The sequence below is a fragment of the Ceratotherium simum genome, chromosome 35 (genome assembly GCF_057802395.1).
Source record: "Ceratotherium simum simum isolate JZ-2026a chromosome 35, ASM5780239v1, whole genome shotgun sequence".
Taxonomy (NCBI): Eukaryota; Metazoa; Chordata; class Mammalia; order Perissodactyla; family Rhinocerotidae; genus Ceratotherium; species Ceratotherium simum.
The window spans coordinates 20,728,360-20,747,721 of record NC_141934.1 but is presented as its reverse complement, the minus strand read 5'-3'; the positions used below and the strand labels follow the sequence as shown (position 1 = coordinate 20,747,721).

The window sequence follows — 19,362 nt, the reverse complement described above, 5'->3', positions numbered from 1 at the left end:
CCGGCCTTCCTGCCTCACTCCGTCTGGAGGACCCCGAGGTGCAGACAGCAGCCGCAGAGGACAGCTCACAGGAGGAACCACTGGAGCGGCTCTCTGATTGTCAGGCCCCGATGCGTTTCTTTCCACGGGGCCCGCGTTGCTGGCCTGCGCTCATCGGCCGCGGCCGGGAGGGCCCGGGCTGTAGTTCACACATAATGCACACGTATCTCTTTGTCTGGACAAGACTTGCCTGAAGACCACCCAGCCCCGGGGTCTCAGCCCACGAAGGCGGCTGTGGCTGCCCCGTCTTCACCCAGACAACCTCCCCCCTTGATGCCCTCTTCTCAGAGGTCATCTCCACACAAAGGTCATTGCTGCTCAACGTTAACCCTCCAAGGCCAGGGGTCATGCCTCTCGTCTGTGCCACCCCGGTGCCCTGCCCCCAGTGGGTGCTTTTACAATGCTCGGGGCATCCTGTCTGAGCCCCACCTTCTTCCGACCTTCCAGAAGACTCTGGCCTCCCGTGTGATGCTCACTCAATCCGCTCCTGTCTCGTTAACCCCACCCCCTCTGAAGCACTCCTGAGCGCAGGGTCTGCCGCGCGGCCCCTCGGTGCCCAGCCCCACCCCCGGCCCATCACGGGGCTCAGCAGGACTGGACGCTGCAGGCGCTGCTTTCAGAATGTGGGTGCAAAGGCCCCGCTCCCGGGAGATCAGGGCGAGGGGAGCTGTCGCTTTCTGTAAAGGAGGTTAGAAAGAAGGTGGGGACGTCTCCCTCGGCCCTGCTTTTGCCTCTGGAAGATTCTGGATTTGAGCACATCAGTTACAGGTGAGGGAGACATGAGAGAAGCGAGCGGGTGGAGAGGGAGGCAGGAGTCAGTGTCTTCAGAGGCACTGTCGGATGGCTCCCAGGCCCTCTGGGTAGACCCCCAGAACTTCCTCGTCTCCTCCCTTCCTGGACAGCCTCAAGCAGCCGCGACGTCCTCCTCTCTGTGCCCTCCTCCGTCTGCTGGCTTCTATCCACCCAGCCAAGTTGGCTTCTTCGGGACCTCCCTCCACCCAAATTCTGCTCCAGCCCCAACTTCCAAGGGCATCCGGGGAGGATGGGCTCACGCACCGAGCGTCCAGCCGGGCCACCTCCGCGTGGCCCTGTGCGCCTGCTGTGCAGAGCGCAGACACTGCCTACCTTCGGGGGGCAGAGCCGACTCTGCGTGCCTGGGTGGCCCCGGGTGAAGGACACGGGGGGTGGGTGTTGCTAGGCAGCAAACAGTGGGCACCTTGGTAGCATCTTGCGTCTCAAGGACGGGAGGGCCACCATCTGGGCCTCAACCAGAGCCCACAGAGGAGGCCCAGGCCTCTTGTCTGCGGCGACGCCGCTATCAGAACCAGAAGGGGGAATGGGAACAGAGGAGCCAGAGAGAGAGAGCCGCCCCCACCGCCGTTTCCAGGCGACGCGCGGGCTGTCGCGGTCGCTGTCATACAAACCCTTTCCCCGTAAGACGGCGGGTCCCACGGGGAGAAGGGGTGAAGTGGAATATTTTATCAGCCGTGTACATATGTAACCGGGAATGGGGCTGAAAAGCGAAATCTCGTTTCCCTGAATAGGGGGAAGGAGGTGGGTGGAGAGGGCTGGCGGAGGGCGCTGGAAGGGACTTATCTCTGCCAGGTCAACATGAGAACACGGTGGGGACTGCAGTTTCCACCCTTGTGTTGTCACCAAGGAAAATGTCCGTACAGACGGCTGTTCTGGGGACAAAGTTTCAAAGGCATCTTGTTTTTGTATTTAGGAATAAAAATCTGATATACATATAAATGGTGAAAAAAAAAAAGAATAAGAAGTATTTAAAAACCACCCAGGAACGGGAGCCAGGTTTCTCGTGCACAGGCGACTTGTGGTGTGAAGATGGTTTTGCTCCCGGGGGGCACGAGCCCTAAGCCTCCTGTGAAGCTCCAGGTTCATTCTGCAGCACGGGCGGGGAGTGTGGTACGTGGACAGAGAAAGCCTGGCTTCACCTCGGGGTCTGCAGAGGCGGGAGGTTGTCCAGGTACACAGAGTGGAAGGTACAGTCTCTCCTCCTCTCCACAAATGGCAGCCGTCTCTCCCGTCTCTCTCACCGTGCCCTGGTGAGCACCATCATCCAAAGATCTAAGGAACGAGGTAAAAAAAAAAAAAAAAAAAAAGAACTAGGGTGAAACACCTGCTTTGCTCAAGATTTAGCATGAAAGTAACCAACCTTGCAAACAGTCACCAGCCCACTTGCCAGGGGAAAGCGAGGCATGTCATGAAGGAGGCTGGTTGATTTGTGTCGCTTAGTTTATTTGGGGAAGTCTGGGGGGAAGAGGCAGACCCAACGCTGCCCGGGAGGCAGGAGCGAGGCGATTCTCCTGGCGCCTGGTCTGTACGCCCATTTCCAAAGAACAGAGCACACAGACCATCAGGTGCGAAGACAGCACATCCTCCATCAGCTCCGCCCGGACTCTCCGAGTGCCGCTCCTGCCACGAGCTCATCCAAAAGTTTGTGAGATGATTAAAGTTCAGCAGAGAGCGATGGAGAGGGAAAGAGAGAGAAGAGGGGAGAGAGAGAGAGAGAGAGGTGAGAAACCAAGAACCCATCTGGGCCATGCAGCACATTGAAATTGCCCCGCATTAAAAATTCACCAGCCAGTGAATTTTCAAGGGATTTGTAGTAATTAGATGACAAAATGCTGGCAAATCTCAGGCTTGCCAAAGATGTTACTCAGGGGTCAAAGACTCGACACTTTCGGCTGGGTAATTTGTAAGTGTCAATCACCGGCAGCCATCAGAGAGAAGGGCGCTCTAACAGCTGCATTCTAACTAAGTCGGGGCGCGAGCCGGCGGCGGCCGTCTGCCAGCAAACCCCAGGACCCCGCGCCGCGCGCTCGGGCGCAGACGGCACCCGGCCCGCCGGGTGGGAGCCACGCAGGCCAACCCGGCTTCCCGACTTGTCTGCGTCTGTCCCCCTTTATTCTCTGCGGAAAGCAGCGGCCGGCCAAGGGTCGCACGTCCCTCCTGCGTGGAGGAGAAAGTTTCCTGCGGCCGGCCACCACTGCAGGGCGAAAGGGGGCTCTCTGTGTCTGTGACACCAGCCCTGGGGCCTCAGTCTTCCCCTCTGTGGAGTCGGCGTAAGAAGACTCACCTCACAGGACTGATCTGACTGAAGAGGGAGAACGCAGCTCTCTCCCTGCCTAACGGGTTCACTCCCTCAGCAGCTACGAGGCCCCCCGGGGCGCTGTTCTGGGCTCTGAGGACTCAGCAGGGACCAAGACAACACACCCACCCTCATGGGACATTCTACTTGGGGGGGAGGAGGAACAGATAATAAATAAATAAATGGGAGGTATGCCAGAGGGTGGTAAGTGCTGGGAAGATAATGAAACAGAGTCGGGGGACAGAGCACGTCGGGGACACTACTCTGTACATGGCGGAAGGGAAGACCTCTCGGAGGAGGTCACATCTGAGCAGAGGCCTGGAGAAGACAAGGGGCAGAGAATGCTCAACAGAGGGACCCGGGAGGCCAAGTGCCGAGGCCCAGGGGCTGGCTCGGACAATTCTAACTGCTGTGAGTTATGAGGCTGGAGACTGCTGGACAGAGGCAGGCAGGGATACGGGGGCGCTCGGCCTTTGACGCTTTGAGACCCCGTGAAGTTGAACTTGGTGCAGCCCAGCCCGGACAGCCCCTGGTCAAATCGGATCCCGGGTCCTCACGGGGAGAGAGCGCACCTGGAGATGCCCGTACGTGGCGTCTGGCCCTGCCTGTGGGCCTGGGTGACACCGCGAGAGGACCTCACTCCAGCTGCTCGCACTGATTGAAAGGAGCCGCAAAGGGGACCAGTGAGCCGGAAGGTAAAATGACGCCGTCAGGACTGCGGCAGGCCTGGGACGCCTGGAGCCCAGACGGAGATGGTTTTCAAGATGATGGGCATAGAGGAGCCTTTCTCTCCCTCCCTGCTCCCACTCATCTGGCTATTTTCTGGAAAGAGCACTGGCTTTTCACACCCAGGGTCTGAAGCCTGACTCTGCTATTTCTGAGCTGTATGGCCCTGGGCAAGCCGCTACACCTCTCTGAGCCTCAGTTTCTGCATCTGAAAAACGGGCACAAGATCCCCACTCACACAGTTATGGACAGGCATTATCAATAAGAGTCTGGCTCAGGGCGGTTCTCAACAGGAGCACTTCCCGCTCTAGCACAGCCCCAGTAAACGAAAGACGACCGGACTCCGCCGGCCACTTCAGTGATCCCAGTGAGCAAGAGATTTCTGCGGCTGAACCACACTGTAGGGAGACGAACCAGGGGCAAACCTCTGCTGTAAAAGATAAGGATCTGGAACAGGCTCTCTTCGTACAGTTCGCTGCCCCGGAAACCCAGTGTCCAAAGTGCCTTCCACGTGCTGTGCTATTTGTGGTTGTGGCAAAGGCTTGCACTGGGTCCAGGGAGGACCTTCCCGGTTATCTCACATTTGAGGCTGGTGCGGGCAGAGCACACCACGGGCGCATTTATCCCCTCACCCGCCTCCTTCCCCGGGCCTGGGGCTCCATCCCAGCGAGCCTTCGCCGCAGGTCTAACTGGGCTGTGAAACTGCTCAAGGGGAAAATGAGAAACTACCCAGTGTTTCCCGGAGCCAGCGGGCTGGGGGCCCCCGCCCCGATGGCCACCCTCACACCCCGCGGGTGCAGAGTCCTGGAAGCCCCCGGCACCCACGGAACCCTCGCTGTGCTCTCCTACAGCTTGGAGGCCCGCGGCGACTTGAGATGCAAATAAAAATTAGCAGCCATGGCAGGCTGGCTCATCCACTCCGCACGGCCCCTCGAGAAGATCGCCGTCTCCGCAGTTTCCACCGGGGAACCTGGAGCTGACCCGCATCTGGTGAGAACCGATGGGACCAAGAAGAGCAATGCAAATAACGATGGTCACCATCACGGGGGCTCCCTTGACGGGGCACGTTCTGCGTGCCAGGCCCTGTGCTGAGGCCCCTGGCATGCTTCATCTCAGTTCGTCCTCACAAGAACGCAGGGACATCGGTGGCATGACTGTCACCCTGTCAGCAGCTGTCCCCGAGCCCGTGTCCTCACCTTGCAGTCACGTCCAGCCCTTCTGTCTGCCTGACATCACATTACGTCACAGTCGGACACAGGCTGGTCTGTGACGAAGGCGGACGACCTCCTCACCTCCCTGGTCACAGAGGCTGAGGCTTTTAAACCATCTGTTTGCTGTTCCGAATCAGAAAACAAGCCCGTGTGGTGGGGAGGGTGCCCGGAGGGCAGTGAATATGCGCCCTGGCTGGTGTCGGGACCAGCAGAGGTGGCAGCTCGTGCCGGGCACACAGCCTCCTGAGGGCTAGGGCTAAGCTCCGGATGACCACACAGCCTGTGTCCACGGCGTCCCTGTCTCCCTGCACACACGACCACACAGACACACACTCAGGCCCCACCAGGGCTGGAGCCTCCTGTGTGCTCCCGGGGTGTACCCCCATGTCAGCATTCTCCGTCGGCCATAATCGCCTGACTCATCTGCTCCTGCCCACCTGTGGGCTCCGAGGGGCAGGGGCTGTGTCTGCCCCCTTCCCTACGGACCCCAGGGCCTGGCCGGGAGAAGGTGCTGGAACTGTTCTGCTGAATGAACAAACGCACCTTCTCTCTCAGGCCTCTGGTCCCGGGCTTGGGGTTGAAAGTCAGAAGGAGGCTGGCAGGAACACCAGCCTCTTCCAAGCCCGAGGACTCTGGGGAAGGCTCAGCCAAGCCCTGAGCCTCAGTTTCCTCACCTGCAGAACGGGGGGACGCAGCAGTGCCCGTGGGTCACAGGGCTGTGGGGAGGACTCAGTCACTGGTCATTCACCTTCATCTCATCCTTGAATCCCCAGGGTCTAGAACTTAGCTCTCGACGAAAGATGCTGAGTCGTTAGGACTCAGACCCCAGCCTGAGAATCTGCCAGATTTGTGCCTGGAGGGCTTCGGGGTCTTTAATTGAGCCCCGATTTCTCAAGTCCCTGCTCTAGGCTGACCACTGTCCCCGAGGGAACTGACTTTTCCTTTGGAGTCAGAATATCTGTCCTCGGTGCTTGGGTGCTGATGCTGGTCCCACGCCCACCGTGAGGATGGGGTGCGAGGGCGGATGCTGCCTATGGGAACGGATCTCGTCCTAAGAATCAGGGAAAGTCAAGGATGAGGCAGGATGTGTTCGCTGCAGATCCCCCACAACTCCTGTTAAAGACCCAGACGCTCCACCTGGTGCGGGAGAAGGGACGGTCTCTGGGGGCCTGGAGGGAAGTTTCCAGCTCACGGGAATGGGCATGAAGGAGGGCCCCGAGCCTGGCCGTCGCTTTCTCCACGGGGCCCAGCTGCATTTCCACATTTGACAGACAACAGGCGGAGGCAGACCGGCAGGCCGAGGGGTGCAGCCCAGTGAAGAGCACAGGCCTGAGCCTGCCGCCTGGTTCCAACCATGGCTCGACCCTGGAGCTGTGTGGTCTTGGGCAAGGCACCTAACCTCTCTGGGTTTCTGCATCCTCACTGGAGATGGGGACGGCAAAATGGCGCCCGTTTTGTGGAGTGGTGAAGGATTACATGAGTTAATCCGTGTTAGGGCAGCGACGGCGATGGTCACTTATCAGGATGGTGGATGAACCAAGACTAGAAGGAGGGAGGCTGAGGGAGGGAGGGGACTGACTCTCACCCCACGCCCACTGTGTGCCAGGGGCTTTGCATGTCTTCCAGCCTACGACCCACCCTACAGACGGGGCCCCGGGCAGGGAGGCGCAGCGCCTAGCCCGAATCACACGGCTGGGCGACCGCCCACCCCGGCCTGCTCAGTGAATCCCGAGGTGGGTGCTCCCGTCTTCCCACTTTACAGAAGAGGAGACAGATGCACAGAAAGGCTGGGCAGGTCAGTCCCGAGGTCACGGAGCTCGTAAGCAGTAGAGCTGGGACATCACCCTAGTGGCCTGGCCTATTCCCAGCCCCAGATGTTCATAATTCAGATTCCCTGACCTCAGGCTGTGGGCGGATGAGTGAGCTCCTCACCCACAGGGAGTGCTCAGCACAGGCCTGGGCTCCACCCTCGACTCTCGGGGCGCCCTCTCTCCAGGACCACATCATCCTCACTTGCTGATGGGGGTTGTGGTCCTTCCGGAACGGTCTGTCCCCACAGCCGTAGTCAGGGGATCCCAGAGCGGGAAGTCACTCAGCTCTCAGCCAGGATGGAGAGGCACTGCAGGGGTCCTGCACCCTCAACGCCAGCCAGACGCCAGGGTGGGCAGTAGCATCCTTGCAAGGCCATATTCTCTGTCCCCAGGCCTCTCTACCCCTCCTCACGCTGCAGACTGGGCCCAGAGTCCACCCCCAGGTCCCCAAGGGCGCTGGCTGCTGCCTGTGACGGACTTCCTCTCCCCAAGCTATCTGGCGGCCCCCCAGAAGAGCGAGCGGCCGCGGGCCACCTGCCCGTCTGCGGGCCTGCTGTCAGGTTTTCCAATTCTGGTCACATCGTGCCCACACCTGCCCGCCGCCACATGCTGCTGCCACTCTCCTTCTCCAGACCCAGTTTGGGGTGAAAGCCTTGCTTATTAGTCAATCTGGATCCCACTTACTGTGCATTACCAGGCCTGATTGATATTCATGAGTGGATACATCTGAAACCTCAGTCAGCGCCACGTGACTCTCTGCCCTGGGGAGGAGGCTGTTCTGAGGACTCGCAGTGCCGGCCCCCAGCTGGGGACAGCACAGCGTCCCGGGAGCGGCCCCTGGCTGCCAGCGGTCCATCCCCAGTGGTGGCCGGGACCTGGAGGTGCCAGCACGGTTTCCAGTCTGGACGGTGACAGAAGGGGCGCCGGGGGCTGGGGGGAGGGGGGCCGGCAGCCAACCAGCAGTTCCCACCACCCCACCTTTGCACAGAGTGTTCCTCCCGCCTGAACCTCCTCGTCCCCCCTGCTCAGCTGCGTCCTGCAGCTGGGACCTCACTTCTTACAGACGCCTTCCCAGCAGTCCCATCGGAGTCAGCCCCCACAGTCATCCTCTCCCGGTGCCCTGTCTGTCCCTGCACACACCACAAAGGCAGCACAGTCTGCATCTTGTTCCTGGGGTTGGGAGCTGAGCTCCAGGGGCCTTGCACCCTCGGCTCACCATCCGGCGCCCGGCACGGGGCGGCGGTCAGTAAAACTTGGTGGGATGAAGGGGAAACTGCTTCCTGCAGGCCAGGCCCTGGGCTGTGGCTCGGAACACATCTCTGGGGGCCTGTAACCCCTGGAGGGAAGGTCCATCCTCCCTGTTTTCAGAGGAAACAGATGCTGAGATTCGGGACCCCGGCAGCGGCATTCAGGCTGCGGTGACACTCAAGCCTGTGCTTCTGGGCTAAAAGGAGGGTGTAACCTTGCACCCCCAAGGGCTCGGGTTTCTGGGAAAGCTGCTCGTCCCGAGGGCCCTGTGGCTTTCGCTCTAGAAGCTGAGAACCCCAGGCAAGATGCAGAAGAGTAAATCCGTGACGGTGAACTCAGGGCAAATACAATCGCTCACGGCACCCCCTCCCCGGTCCCCACCCAATTCATCCCCAAAACTGCTTTGCCGCGTGTGTGTGTGGGGGGGCCGGAAGGAGAGACGTGTAAGTCGATCCCCCACCTGGCTGAACAGAGCAGATGCAGGAAGTGGGACTGCTTCTCAGACACTGGGGAGTTCAAGCCTGGGCTTCTCCGAGCAGGAGCTGGAGGAGCTGCCTCCCGCGTCCCCCTGGAACGAGGCCACACCATTGGGGTGGCACGGCACGGTGGTGCCCGTCCCTGATCCAGGGCTCCAAAGCCGGGCAAGGAGGCGGAGGGCTCGGAGAGGAGCCAATGTGCAGAGAAATGAGGCTAAAACCCAGATGTCTAAATGCAAACGTTTCCCAGGGAAAACGGGGTTTGGACAGACTGGGTCTTGGGAGCCGGAATGCACTGGATCTGGCTACTGAAGAACCCGGGGCACCTTGTGAATGGGGCATGAGGACCATTTCTAGTCCTCAGCCGACCTGAGCAGGCTGGGCCAGGACGCGGCAGGAGTGCTAGGGCACTCGGGGAGGGGCCGGCTGCCTTCCTCGAGGAGGACTGGGGCTGAGGCAGCCCAGCTAGAGGGAGTCTGCCAGTGACCCCAGGGCAGTGATGATCAAGCGGAACAGACCAGCGTTTGGAGGGAAGACAAAGAGCACAGAACCTTCCGGCAGGAGGGAATTAACCCGACAGTCCACGCACACCCGGGGGCTTGATGAGCGCCATCTGGGTCCCTTGGCAGCGTGAAGGCTCCTGGAGCGAGAAGACAAGGCATTGGGGAGGCTGGACTCACCCGCCTGGCTAGAATTTTCCTGGTGCTGGCAACGACGAGCCTCTGAATGTCCTGTTTCTCAAGGGGTCAGATGGGGGCAACCTGGGTTCCAGAAAATACTTAGTGGGTGCCTCCCACTTGTAGACACGATTGTGAACAACACCCGGTCCCTGCCCTCAAAGGGCTTCCAGGTGGGTGACAGAACAGGGAAGTGAGGGAAGGACCGTGGCAGTGACAGACCCAGGGGCACAGCACCGGAGTCCTAGGTGGCCAGCAGGGACTGCTCAGAGGCAGCGGTGTCTACACCTGAAGGTGAGCAGGGGTAGCAGGGGGAAGGGTGGGGGAAGGGCAAGGGAGGTGCCGCAATAATCGAGGCTAAGACGGATCCGAGGAGCGGATGGACGCGAGGTCTGCTGAAGAGCGTGGGACAGTGGCTGCATTCAGGGCCCCAATTTTTCACCCCCTCCCACCCCCACACCCACGCCTTTTGGTGTCCCTCCCTCGCCGACCTGGGCTCTGCCAAGCGACTTGCTTTGGGCGATGGGGCAGTAGCCAACACGTCTTCAGTGTGAGCAAGACCTGCACGTTTCTTGGGGGCTTTTCACCGACAACTCGTGCTTGGGTCTAAGACAGTGGACCTCAAACATCTCCTGGGTTAAGAATCCATGGAAGCGTCATATTTTTGGACCTTCGAAAGGTGCTCATGTGGGGTTAAGTTCGAAAGTCAGCTCAAAAGGTGGAAATCAGGGACAGTCAAATTAATCCTTGAAAATGCCCCAGGAAGACCCCAGCACAGCCGGACTCCATCCGCGGCGAGGATGCTCGCTGTTCCCACTCTCCCTCGCCTGCTTCCTGCAGCACGAGGAGCTCCATGTTTTAGGGGGGCAGACGGGCTCCCAGGAGAAAGACTCTACTTCCCAGCATCTCTCGAAACTGGGTTCGACCATGTGACTCTGTTCTGGCCAGACGGATGCGGGCGGAAGCAAAATGAGATCATCCAGGCTGTGTCTTTGAAGGTTGGGTAGGCGCTCTCCTTGTCCTTCCCGCTCCTGCCGGCAGGGTCCTGGCACAGTGGGGAGCTGTCCTGGGACGTATGATGAGATGACCGTGAAGGGGTGACGGAGCAACAGTCCAGAGGGAGCTGGGTCCCTGCCACTGTGTAGCCTATGAGATGGGGCCTGCTCACCTTCTGACTGTCACGTGACAGAAGTCAGCCTCCACCTTATTTCAACCACTGATACCTGGGTCTGTCACAGCAGAGGAAACATACTGAACCAATACACCGTCTCTCTGGAAGGCCAACACAGCCAGCTGTCCCCTAGCTTTAGGGCAGACTGATGTTCTTCGGCTGAGCACCAGATGAAGCAGCTGGTTTGCATTTCAGGTCCACAAAATATCTTGCTTATAATATGAGGGCAGGGCAACCGAACCCAAAAAACACTGGAAGGATGGTTAAGGGCTCTGGACCCACCCTGCTCAGCCCCACATTCCAGCTCCCCTGGAGAATGCAGTTGGAGAACCATTAACGGACCAGTGTTTCCAGCTATGTTGTACATGGCCCGACACTTATCAAGCTCCCTTCCTTCTTCCACAAAGCCAAGGGGGAAGGAGAAGACGCCGTGGCCAGTATGGATGCCTGAGAGAAAGATGTCTGTGTGCTTCCGGCACCTTCCTGGACCATTAGCCACGGGCGGCTCATTCCCCTCCTCGGGCCTCAGTTTCCTCACCTGGGCAACGGGAGTGACAGTCTCTGCCTTGTGACTCAGCCAAGACTCAACTGAGCTCGTGACTGTGAGAGAGCTTTGTGAACCACAGGGTGACAGGCAGATATCCGAGGCGGCAGTGATATTATCGCCTGCAATCTTTTGGGGACCAGGAGAAGGGAGGGCTCCTGACAGCGCCCAGGGAAGGAAGGAGCAGCTGCCGTCCGGAAATCTGCACGACCACAGGAAAATGTCTGCTGTTGGCCTGAGCCCAAGGATGGGCCATGGTGGCCCCAGTGGATCGTTTTCATGAAAGCCGCAATTAAGGGGAAGTGGGGTTTACTAAGGAAGCTGGAGGGGACGCGGCCCTGGCTTCTGGCGATGCTCTAATGAGATTGCAGGGCCCCTGTTATTTTGCCACTGAGCCAGCAGGTCCCGGGCTCGGGGCTCGTGCTGGAGCACTCCCGGCCTCCTGGGTGGCGGGTGATGACGAGGGCCTGCAGGGGCGCGGGTTCCTCCCTCACGCTGGGGGACGGGGTCACAACAGCCGTCACTCATACAGTGCTCAGCGCGAGGCGGGCAGCATCCTCAGCCCTGGGCCTGTCTGCACTCATCTGATCCTTACAGCCCCGGTGGGTCGGCACTGCTGTGTTCTCAGTTCACAGACGAGGACACCGAGGCACGGGGAGGTCGAGAGCCGGCTCAAGGTCAAGCGGCGGGGCGAGCGGGGTTTCAAGCCCAGGAGCCTGGTCTGCCCAGAGGCCGCGCGGCAGATGGGGACGAGCACAGAACGGGAGTTCTGCCCCGCTGGGACCTCTCCGGCCCTCTCTGGCTCTGGCTTTCTGGGGCTTGCTTTAAATCAGAACTTGGCAAAGGACGTGAAGGGCCAGACGGTAAATTTTAGGCTTTGCAGGCCATACAGCCTCTGCTGCAACCACTCAACTCTGCTGCTGCAGCAGGTGCCGCCGTGGACATTGTGTAAACCAGTGGTTGTGCTGTGTGCCAACAAAACTTTGTTAACACTAACAGGCAGCACCTGGATCCGGCTCAGGGCAGTCTGCTAACCTCGGGTTTAGTTCATGTCCCTTCTTTACCACTTCTGTTTTATCACGTTCACCTTCTTAATAAATTTTTTTTTTTTTTTTTTTGCTGAGGAAGACCGGCTCTGAGCCAACATCTATTGCCAATCCTCCTCCTTCCCCCCCACCCCCAAAGCCCCAGTAGATAGTTGTATGTCACAGTTGCACATCCTTCTAGTTGCTGTATGTGGGACGCAGCCTCAGCATGGCCGGAGAAGCGGTGCGTCGGTGCGCGCCCAGGATCCGAACCCGGGCCGCCGGTAGCAGAGCGCGCGCACTTAACCGCTAAGCCACGGGGCCGGCCCTTAATAAATTTCTTTATGCCACCAACTGACTACTATTTTTCACCTTCTCCTTAGAGCTTGGTGAAATCACAGGTTTGATGAACTAGCTATATATTTATATTGGTGGCATACACATGAAAATAAACTCATAGATTAAAAATTAAAAGAAAAGTTTGTCTGTGGGCCGCCTAAAATCATCTCGTGTACCATGGAAGCCTGCGTTCCATGCTTCTCGAGACATGTTTAGATCAGCGGTTTTTAAACCACTTAGGTGCTGAGGGGAGGATGAATATGTGGGGGCCAGGCCTTGCACCCCAACTTTGAACAGAGCACATCTGTTTTATCTGTTTTCTGTTAGGTTCTGCATAAGACTTTTATTTGGAAAAAGAGGTCCTGTGGCCAATATAGTTTGGAACCATCTAGAAGTGGCTTCAAAATGAACTTGACACTTGTGAGCTGTGAGTTAGGATCCCGCAGGCTCTGCCTGCACGGGGCTGTCAGTTCCCCACGTTGCTTCTTAGGTTTCTTAAGGAAAAACAGACCATTTCCCCTTATGCCTTTGGTCCAGCCCTCTCTCCTGAACTTGAGACACATCCACCAGAAGCTCTTCATCTCCACCTGACAGCTAATGGTCACCTCCAACTTAACGCGTTTATAACCCAACTCCTGGTTTCCCTCCTAGCCAGCGTGTCCTGTGGTGGGCCTGTCTCAGTGCACGCTAACTTCTTTCTTCCTGTGGCTTAGGCCCCACACCTTGGCATCAACCCTGGCCTTGCACGTCCCACCGCCAAACCTTTAGTACATCCCACAGGTCTCACCTTCAATAGGTCTAGGACTGGCCGCCTGTCACCTCCTCTGCTGGCCTAAGTCACCACCATCTCCCTGCATTACTGCAAGGGCCTCCTCACTCGAGTCCTGGCCCTCTGCAGTCGATTCCCAACACAGCAGTGGCAGGAGCCCACCCTGCTCCCCTCCCCAGGCCCCCAGCCCCACGGCCAAGTTGAGGCTGCGCCGTGTGCCCCACTCACTCTTCCCTGAGCACACGGAATGCACTCCCACCCCAGGGGCCTCACACATTAGGGGTTCATGGCAAGTAGGTGCTGAACAGGAGAAGCCTCACCAGGTAAAAAAACCAGGACACCTTTCATTCAAGTCGCCTGGAGTTACAGTTGGAGTCCGGCATACTCCGGGCCTTTCCTCCTGAGCCTCAAGCTCCTCATCTGTAAAATGGGGCCAGCAGAACAGCCCACCGCGCAAGGGCGAGGAGAGGAGGGCATGCATTAAGGGCCCCTCTCAGGGCCAGGCTCTCCTGCACACTGAGCTGGGCCAAGTCCCGGTGCCAGCCCTCTGCGCGGTGTCATCCGGGCAATGTCGCCTGCCTCTCTGCGGCTCCATTTCTATACATCCCACACACCCACCTCCCACAGCTGCTGGGAGGGGAAGAGGGGGAGCGTTCATTCCTCCATCAAGTATTTACCAAGCCTTCCTACGCACCAGGCACAGGGGACGCACTGTGTACAACGCAGGCAGGGACCCCGCCCTCCCAGGGCTTACACTCCAGAGAGCGGGGACAGACATGAAACCGCAACACAGACAGCCACGCACAGCTGTGATGGGACCAAGCTCAGGCGTTCCCAGGGCATCTGACGGGGGCCTGGGCTGGTCCAGCACAGGGCTTGGAAAAGGCATCCACGGGAGGGTGCCCATTTCAATGGCGGGGGCAATATGGGAGGATGGGTTATTATTAAGCAAGTATTCCATTAATTTTTTATTCATACTGCAGAAAAAAAATTATGAGACATTATTAGTGAAGCTCAGCAAAAGAGACGCGGGGGAAGAAAGACCCCAAGAGGTTTTTTCACAGGACGGGAGAACGTGTTCCATTTCTGCGAGGGGCACCAAAGGGTTAAAGTCATTTTCATTAAAATTTAAATTTCAGCAGGCGCTCACTCTCCCCGCGCCGTTCAGTCCTTTGAACGTTTGACTGGCAACCATTTCATATTTCAATCTCAGCAGAACAAATTGAATTAGATGTTGAAACCAAACTCAGCTCTGTTCACCAAAGCCTGCCTGCCCAGCTCGCGCTAATCCCTTCCTAGACGCCGCGGAGCACAGACGGGCGTGGGAGGCCGGCCGGCCGCAAGACAAAAAAGCCGGAGGAGGCAGCAAAAGGGGGAAGACAGGCGGGCAGAGGCCGCTGGAAATTGTCTTCCGCCTGGGGCGAGGGTCTCCAAGGCTGGGGACAGACCCTCGTGTGGACGCAGTGTGTCCGTCCTGAGGTCCCTGGTGCCCAGCACAGCGCCTTGCACACAGGGCACCTTCTGAGTGTTTGATGAATGAATGAAGGGGGTGAGGATGAGTGGCTGGCTTGAGGACTCGGTCTGCCAGCCTCTGCCTCTGGCCTGTGCCCCCTCCTCCTCCCCTTTCTGAGAAGCCACAAGCTGCCTCGTGCCCTCCCAGAGTTGAGACGCTTCCGCTGGAACCTGGGCTCCCCTGGTCTCACGATCCTCCACGCCAGCCCCTGCCCAGCGTGCAAACCGGCCGGAGGGTGCCAGCTCGTTTCCCAGAGGGAGGCAGCCCTCCAGGCCTGGCCCGGGCCTCCACTACACACCCAGGGATCACCCCACGGCGAGGGCCTTTCTCTAAACTGCTCAAGTCTGTGGCCTGACCGAGAAGTGCTGACCCAGGGGCCCGAGTCTGGCTCTCAGAAAAAATTCTACGGTGGCAATGGCGTCCCTGCCCACGGGTGACACCCAGGATGGCAAGGGCTAGGAACAAAGAGCAACGCCAGGGCATCGCTCCAGCAGAAGGGGCTCGCCTGTTTCCCAACTGCACCTCGGCCACCATTGCTCCTGGGCCTGGCTTTGTGCAACAATAACTGGGTAAATGACGTGCCTGCTCTGGGCAGGCCCCCCCAGGCCACCTTCCTGGATACAGGGACTCCTTTCTGCCAGACCCACCTCCTGGTGACTCCCAGTCTTGCCTGTGCCTCCAGCAGGCCTGTCACACACACGTGGGGGTCTGACTTCCTTGGGCATTCGCTGGGTTTAGCCCCATAACCTTTCTTCTTTGTTACATAATAGTAATAACAATGAAGATGACTACCATCTATATTCGGCGTCACTAGGCACGAAACAGCCTGCCAAGTGCTTTCCATCCATGACCTTCTATTTAATCTTCAGAAAAACCCTATGAGGCGGGAAGTCTCCTGCCCATTTTAAAGATGGAAATCAAGGCAGAGATGCTGAGACCCTTGTGGGAGGTCACAGAGGCGGTGGGCACTGTCTGTGGGTGCAATCGGGCCTGTGCGTTCTGCCTTCCCCCTGCGGCGCCCTCACTGTCACTCAGCTCTGCCCCTCCTGTCTGACCGCGTCCCCTCCCGCAGGCTGACTGTGCGTCCTCCTCACCCGTCCACGGGGCTCTGCACAGCACTCTCCTCACCTGGCCCAGGGGCCTCGGCTGCCTCTCCTCCTCAGGCCGGGCCCCACATTCGGAACACTCCGTCCTACCCTTCAGGGCTCTGCGGGGGCCTCACGCCCTCGGCTCACCCCCCCGACCACCAAGCTTCTGCAGTTCCTGGGTCCCCATCTGCTCGGCCTTCTGGAGCCCCATGCGCACAAATGGCCAAACTCTCGCCCTCCCAGCTCTGCTTCTCGGCCCCTGCACCCGGCCAGCACCGCCTCCTTCCTGCCATCCCCAGAAGATGCCCCGTATCCTCGCCGTGCCTGTCCCGCAGTTCCACAGAGCGACTTCAGGAGGAGAACTAGTTACAAGGGAGCTGGAAGACCTGAGAGCCGGAGGCCCGTGGGTGACCACACCCCCGAGGAGGAGGCCCTCAGGGAGGCGGTGGTGTTAGCAGGGCCCAGGGCTGGAGCCTCGCCCAGGACGGAGGGAGGAGGGGAAGGCCCGGGCACCTCTCCTCCACCAGCACCCAGGCGCCCGCTGGTGCCCACCTCTGCAACTGGAAGCCTGTCGGCAGGGGAGCCTGGAAAAGTCGACCCGTGGGGGTCAGGGCAGGCGGGCACACAGCGGGGTCCAGCCCCGACTCTGCAACAGCCTGGCCCGGTCTCCCCCGCCACCCGAGCCCCGCTCCTGAACACCCCGGGCCCCCAGGCCTCATCCAGGGGCAGGGTCCCGCTGACCCCTGTGGTCCCCGGGCCTCTCCGCATCACCTCTCCCGTCCCGGGCACCTGCTCTAGTCCACCTGCCACCACGTTCCCTTCCCAGCTGTCTCCCGGCCATCTGGGGGCCACAGGCCCTGAGGAATGGAGGAGCCTGTATCCTGCCCCAACCAGTCCACACGCGGACCCCGGGGGGCTCTCCTGCCTCAGCCACCACCTCCGTAGTTTATTCTGGAATTGCTCTCCTAGATCTTCCGGTGGTTTGGACCGCTGATGTCCCGACATCACTTCAGACTCCACCGAAGCCCCCACCCCACCCCGTGGGGCCGACAGTGACTACCTGTCTCCCCGCGGCCCCGGCTCAAGGCCGGAGCCCCCCCAATTCACCCCGAACACCGGGTGGACGGATTTCTCCTAGATGCGGCGGCCCCGCCCTGAAAGGGGACAGATGGGGCCTCTGCTCCGGGCCAGGCTAGTACTCTCCCTAGCTTTACCTGGTTATGACCTCCCTACGCTTTACTTCCTTCCAGAATAACGATGGTGACGATGATGACGACAGTAATAAAAACTACGACAGCTTCAGAAGCTCGTGACTGTCTAAAGCAGCTGTTATTTTCAAAGGGGAAGGGACAGGGATGTCTGAGACAGGGCCGTGGGGCGGGTCTGGGCGTGCGAGGGGAGCTGAGTCTGGCTACTTCCGATGAAGGGGTCAGGGACTGTCCCTCTGAGGAGGGGAATTTAAACTCAGATCTCAAAGGGGAATAAAAAAGGAGATAGTCAGGAAACATGTGGGGAAGAGTGCCCCAGACAGAGGCAAGGGCAAGTGCAAAGGCCCTGAGGTCGGAGGGAGCTGGAGAGGCCCGAGTGTGTAAGTGAGGGGTGAGGGGCAGGGTCAGACGAGGCAGGCCTTCCTGTCGGGTGAGAAGTGGACTTGATTGTGTGTGTGGAGGGCCCTGAGGATTTAAACCACAACTGTCAGGATCCAGTTCATGGACTCAGCTGGATCCCTCCGGCTGCGTGTGCAGAAGGCAGTGTGTGCAGAAGGCAGTGCTCCTGGGGGAGGAGGGAGGGAGGAGACGAGGGTGGCGTCTACAGTGGGCGTCCACGAAAGCCAGGTGTGGCATGAAGGTGGGGTGATGGGGCACCCCGAGATCTCTACGGGAGTCGAATCGACTACTCCTATTTGCTTATGGCTCCCCCTCCCCCGTGTCTACACAGGGAGCCCCCGGGGTGGGGGCACAGAGGCCAGGCGGGGGCAGGAAGAAGGGAAGGGGACGTGGTCTCCCGGCTTCCTTTGTCCCCAGGCCTGGTCCCCAGGAGTGGCTGGTAGCCCCCTCCTCAGCCATCAGCTTGATGGGCAGGCCATCAACTCCGTCACCCCTGCTGTTGCTGAGCCTCCTCTGAGAAGGCAGGAGAGCACGAAGGGTAAAGACCAGAGTCTCTGGGGTCAGATCCACGTCCTGCAGGCGCCCGAAGCTCTCCGGGCCTCACAACGCCCTGGGACGATGGACACACTATTAGCATCTGCCCATTTTAAAGACAGGAGACTGAGGATTCGGAAGGTTAGGCCCCTGGCCCAGGCTCACGAGGCTGGTGCGTGGTGGACCACTATCTGGAACCCAGGCTGGTCTGAACGCAGAGCCCGAGCTCGGCACGCCGACACCAGGAGGTGGCGAATCCCGCTCTGGGCATGTTCTGGTACTGTCATCTGGTCAGGGAAGTTGGTGCCAACGATGCCTCCTTCTGTGCCAGGCCCATGGGTCTGACGATCCCGTATTTGGTGACCAGGGACCATCCTCCAGCTCCAGTGGTGTAGAAATGTGAGCACGAACTGTGTGTTCATGCAGAAGGACCCACGTGCCCCTAAACAGGACGAGCAGTGGAGAGGAACGGGGTGGACCCAGCGCTGTTATGCCTGAGACCCATGGCAACGTGGGAGCCTGCTCACCGGAGGGTCTGCCCTGGGTGAGATTTAACATCGACCCCACCATCCAGCCCCTGCCAGAGGCTGCGGTCACCTGAGGCCGTGGGTCACCCCTCTGTTACTTCTCAGGGACGAGCCAGGAGGGACTAGGATGCAACGCCCCACAGGAATTGGGGGTTCACTTAGCCTCTCAGGGCTGCCAGAGCCGAGGAGCCTTGCTTGGGGTCCAGGGCACTCCGAAAACTGGATGGAGACTGGAACCGCCTTCCAGAAACCCCTGGCACAGACCAAGCCTTACTCACATAGTCAAAGCTTCCTGGATTTGCACCTGGAGCCCCACCCAGCCTCCCAAATGGTGGAGGAAACCACAGGGCCGATGGCGTTTCCTCTGGGCTTTACTTGGATTGGCTGACTCAGTCCAAGCACCGTCTCTGAGGAGGCACAACCTCACCCCCATCTTACAGAAAGAGAAGCTGAGGGTCAGAGGGAACCTCACTGGTCCAAGGACACAGCTGGGAAGGCTAGGCCAGGATTCAGATCCAGGGCAGACGGCTGTAGCTCCTTCCTCTCCACCATCCTGCCTCCCGGCGTCTGCTGGGCACAGGCCCTCCCCATGGGGGAGACTCATCTCCAGGCTGGAGGAGGTGCGCGCACGCAGGTGCCCCAAGACTGGGAGAAGCCTTGGGACATCGTTTGCCAGGGCTGGGGACCTCGATGCATTTCACAGGGCCCCCAGCCTGTGAGCAGAGCGCGTCCACCATTAGCGACACAGCTGAGCTCAACGCATGTCTGGGCTCAGAGCTCAGGGTGTCATGAGCAGCCCTGTGGCCGGCGGGGACGGAGGAGGATGCCCTGGTGACTAGACCAGGGCTCACAGTCCCAAGTGACGAGGATGGGGCAGCAGAGAGGCCAAGGCCCCAGCTGTGAGCAGTCCTCAGTCAGATGCAGGTGTGAACTCCAGCTCAGCAGCCC

General features: G+C 59.5%; 1 protein-coding gene across 3 annotated transcripts in view; it reads right to left on the bottom strand.

Moving 5' to 3' along the window:
* Positions 1-1,739: 1,739 nt before the first annotated feature.
* Positions 1,740-19,362, bottom strand: part of RBM19 (RNA binding motif protein 19) — a 147,220-nt gene continuing 129,597 nt past the window's right edge. For 2 of the 3 annotated variants that reach the window (XM_087424165.1, XM_087424167.1), the window contains one exon: positions 1,740-2,124. Coding sequence is in view for 1 of the 3 variants with exons in the window: in XM_087424167.1 (XP_087280293.1) it covers positions 2,090-2,124 (35 nt within the window). In the remaining 2 variants the exon portion in view is untranslated. Of the gene's footprint in view, positions 2,125-19,217; position 19,362 lie in introns of those variants that run through there. The other variant, XM_014787086.2, reaches the window with a different exon arrangement.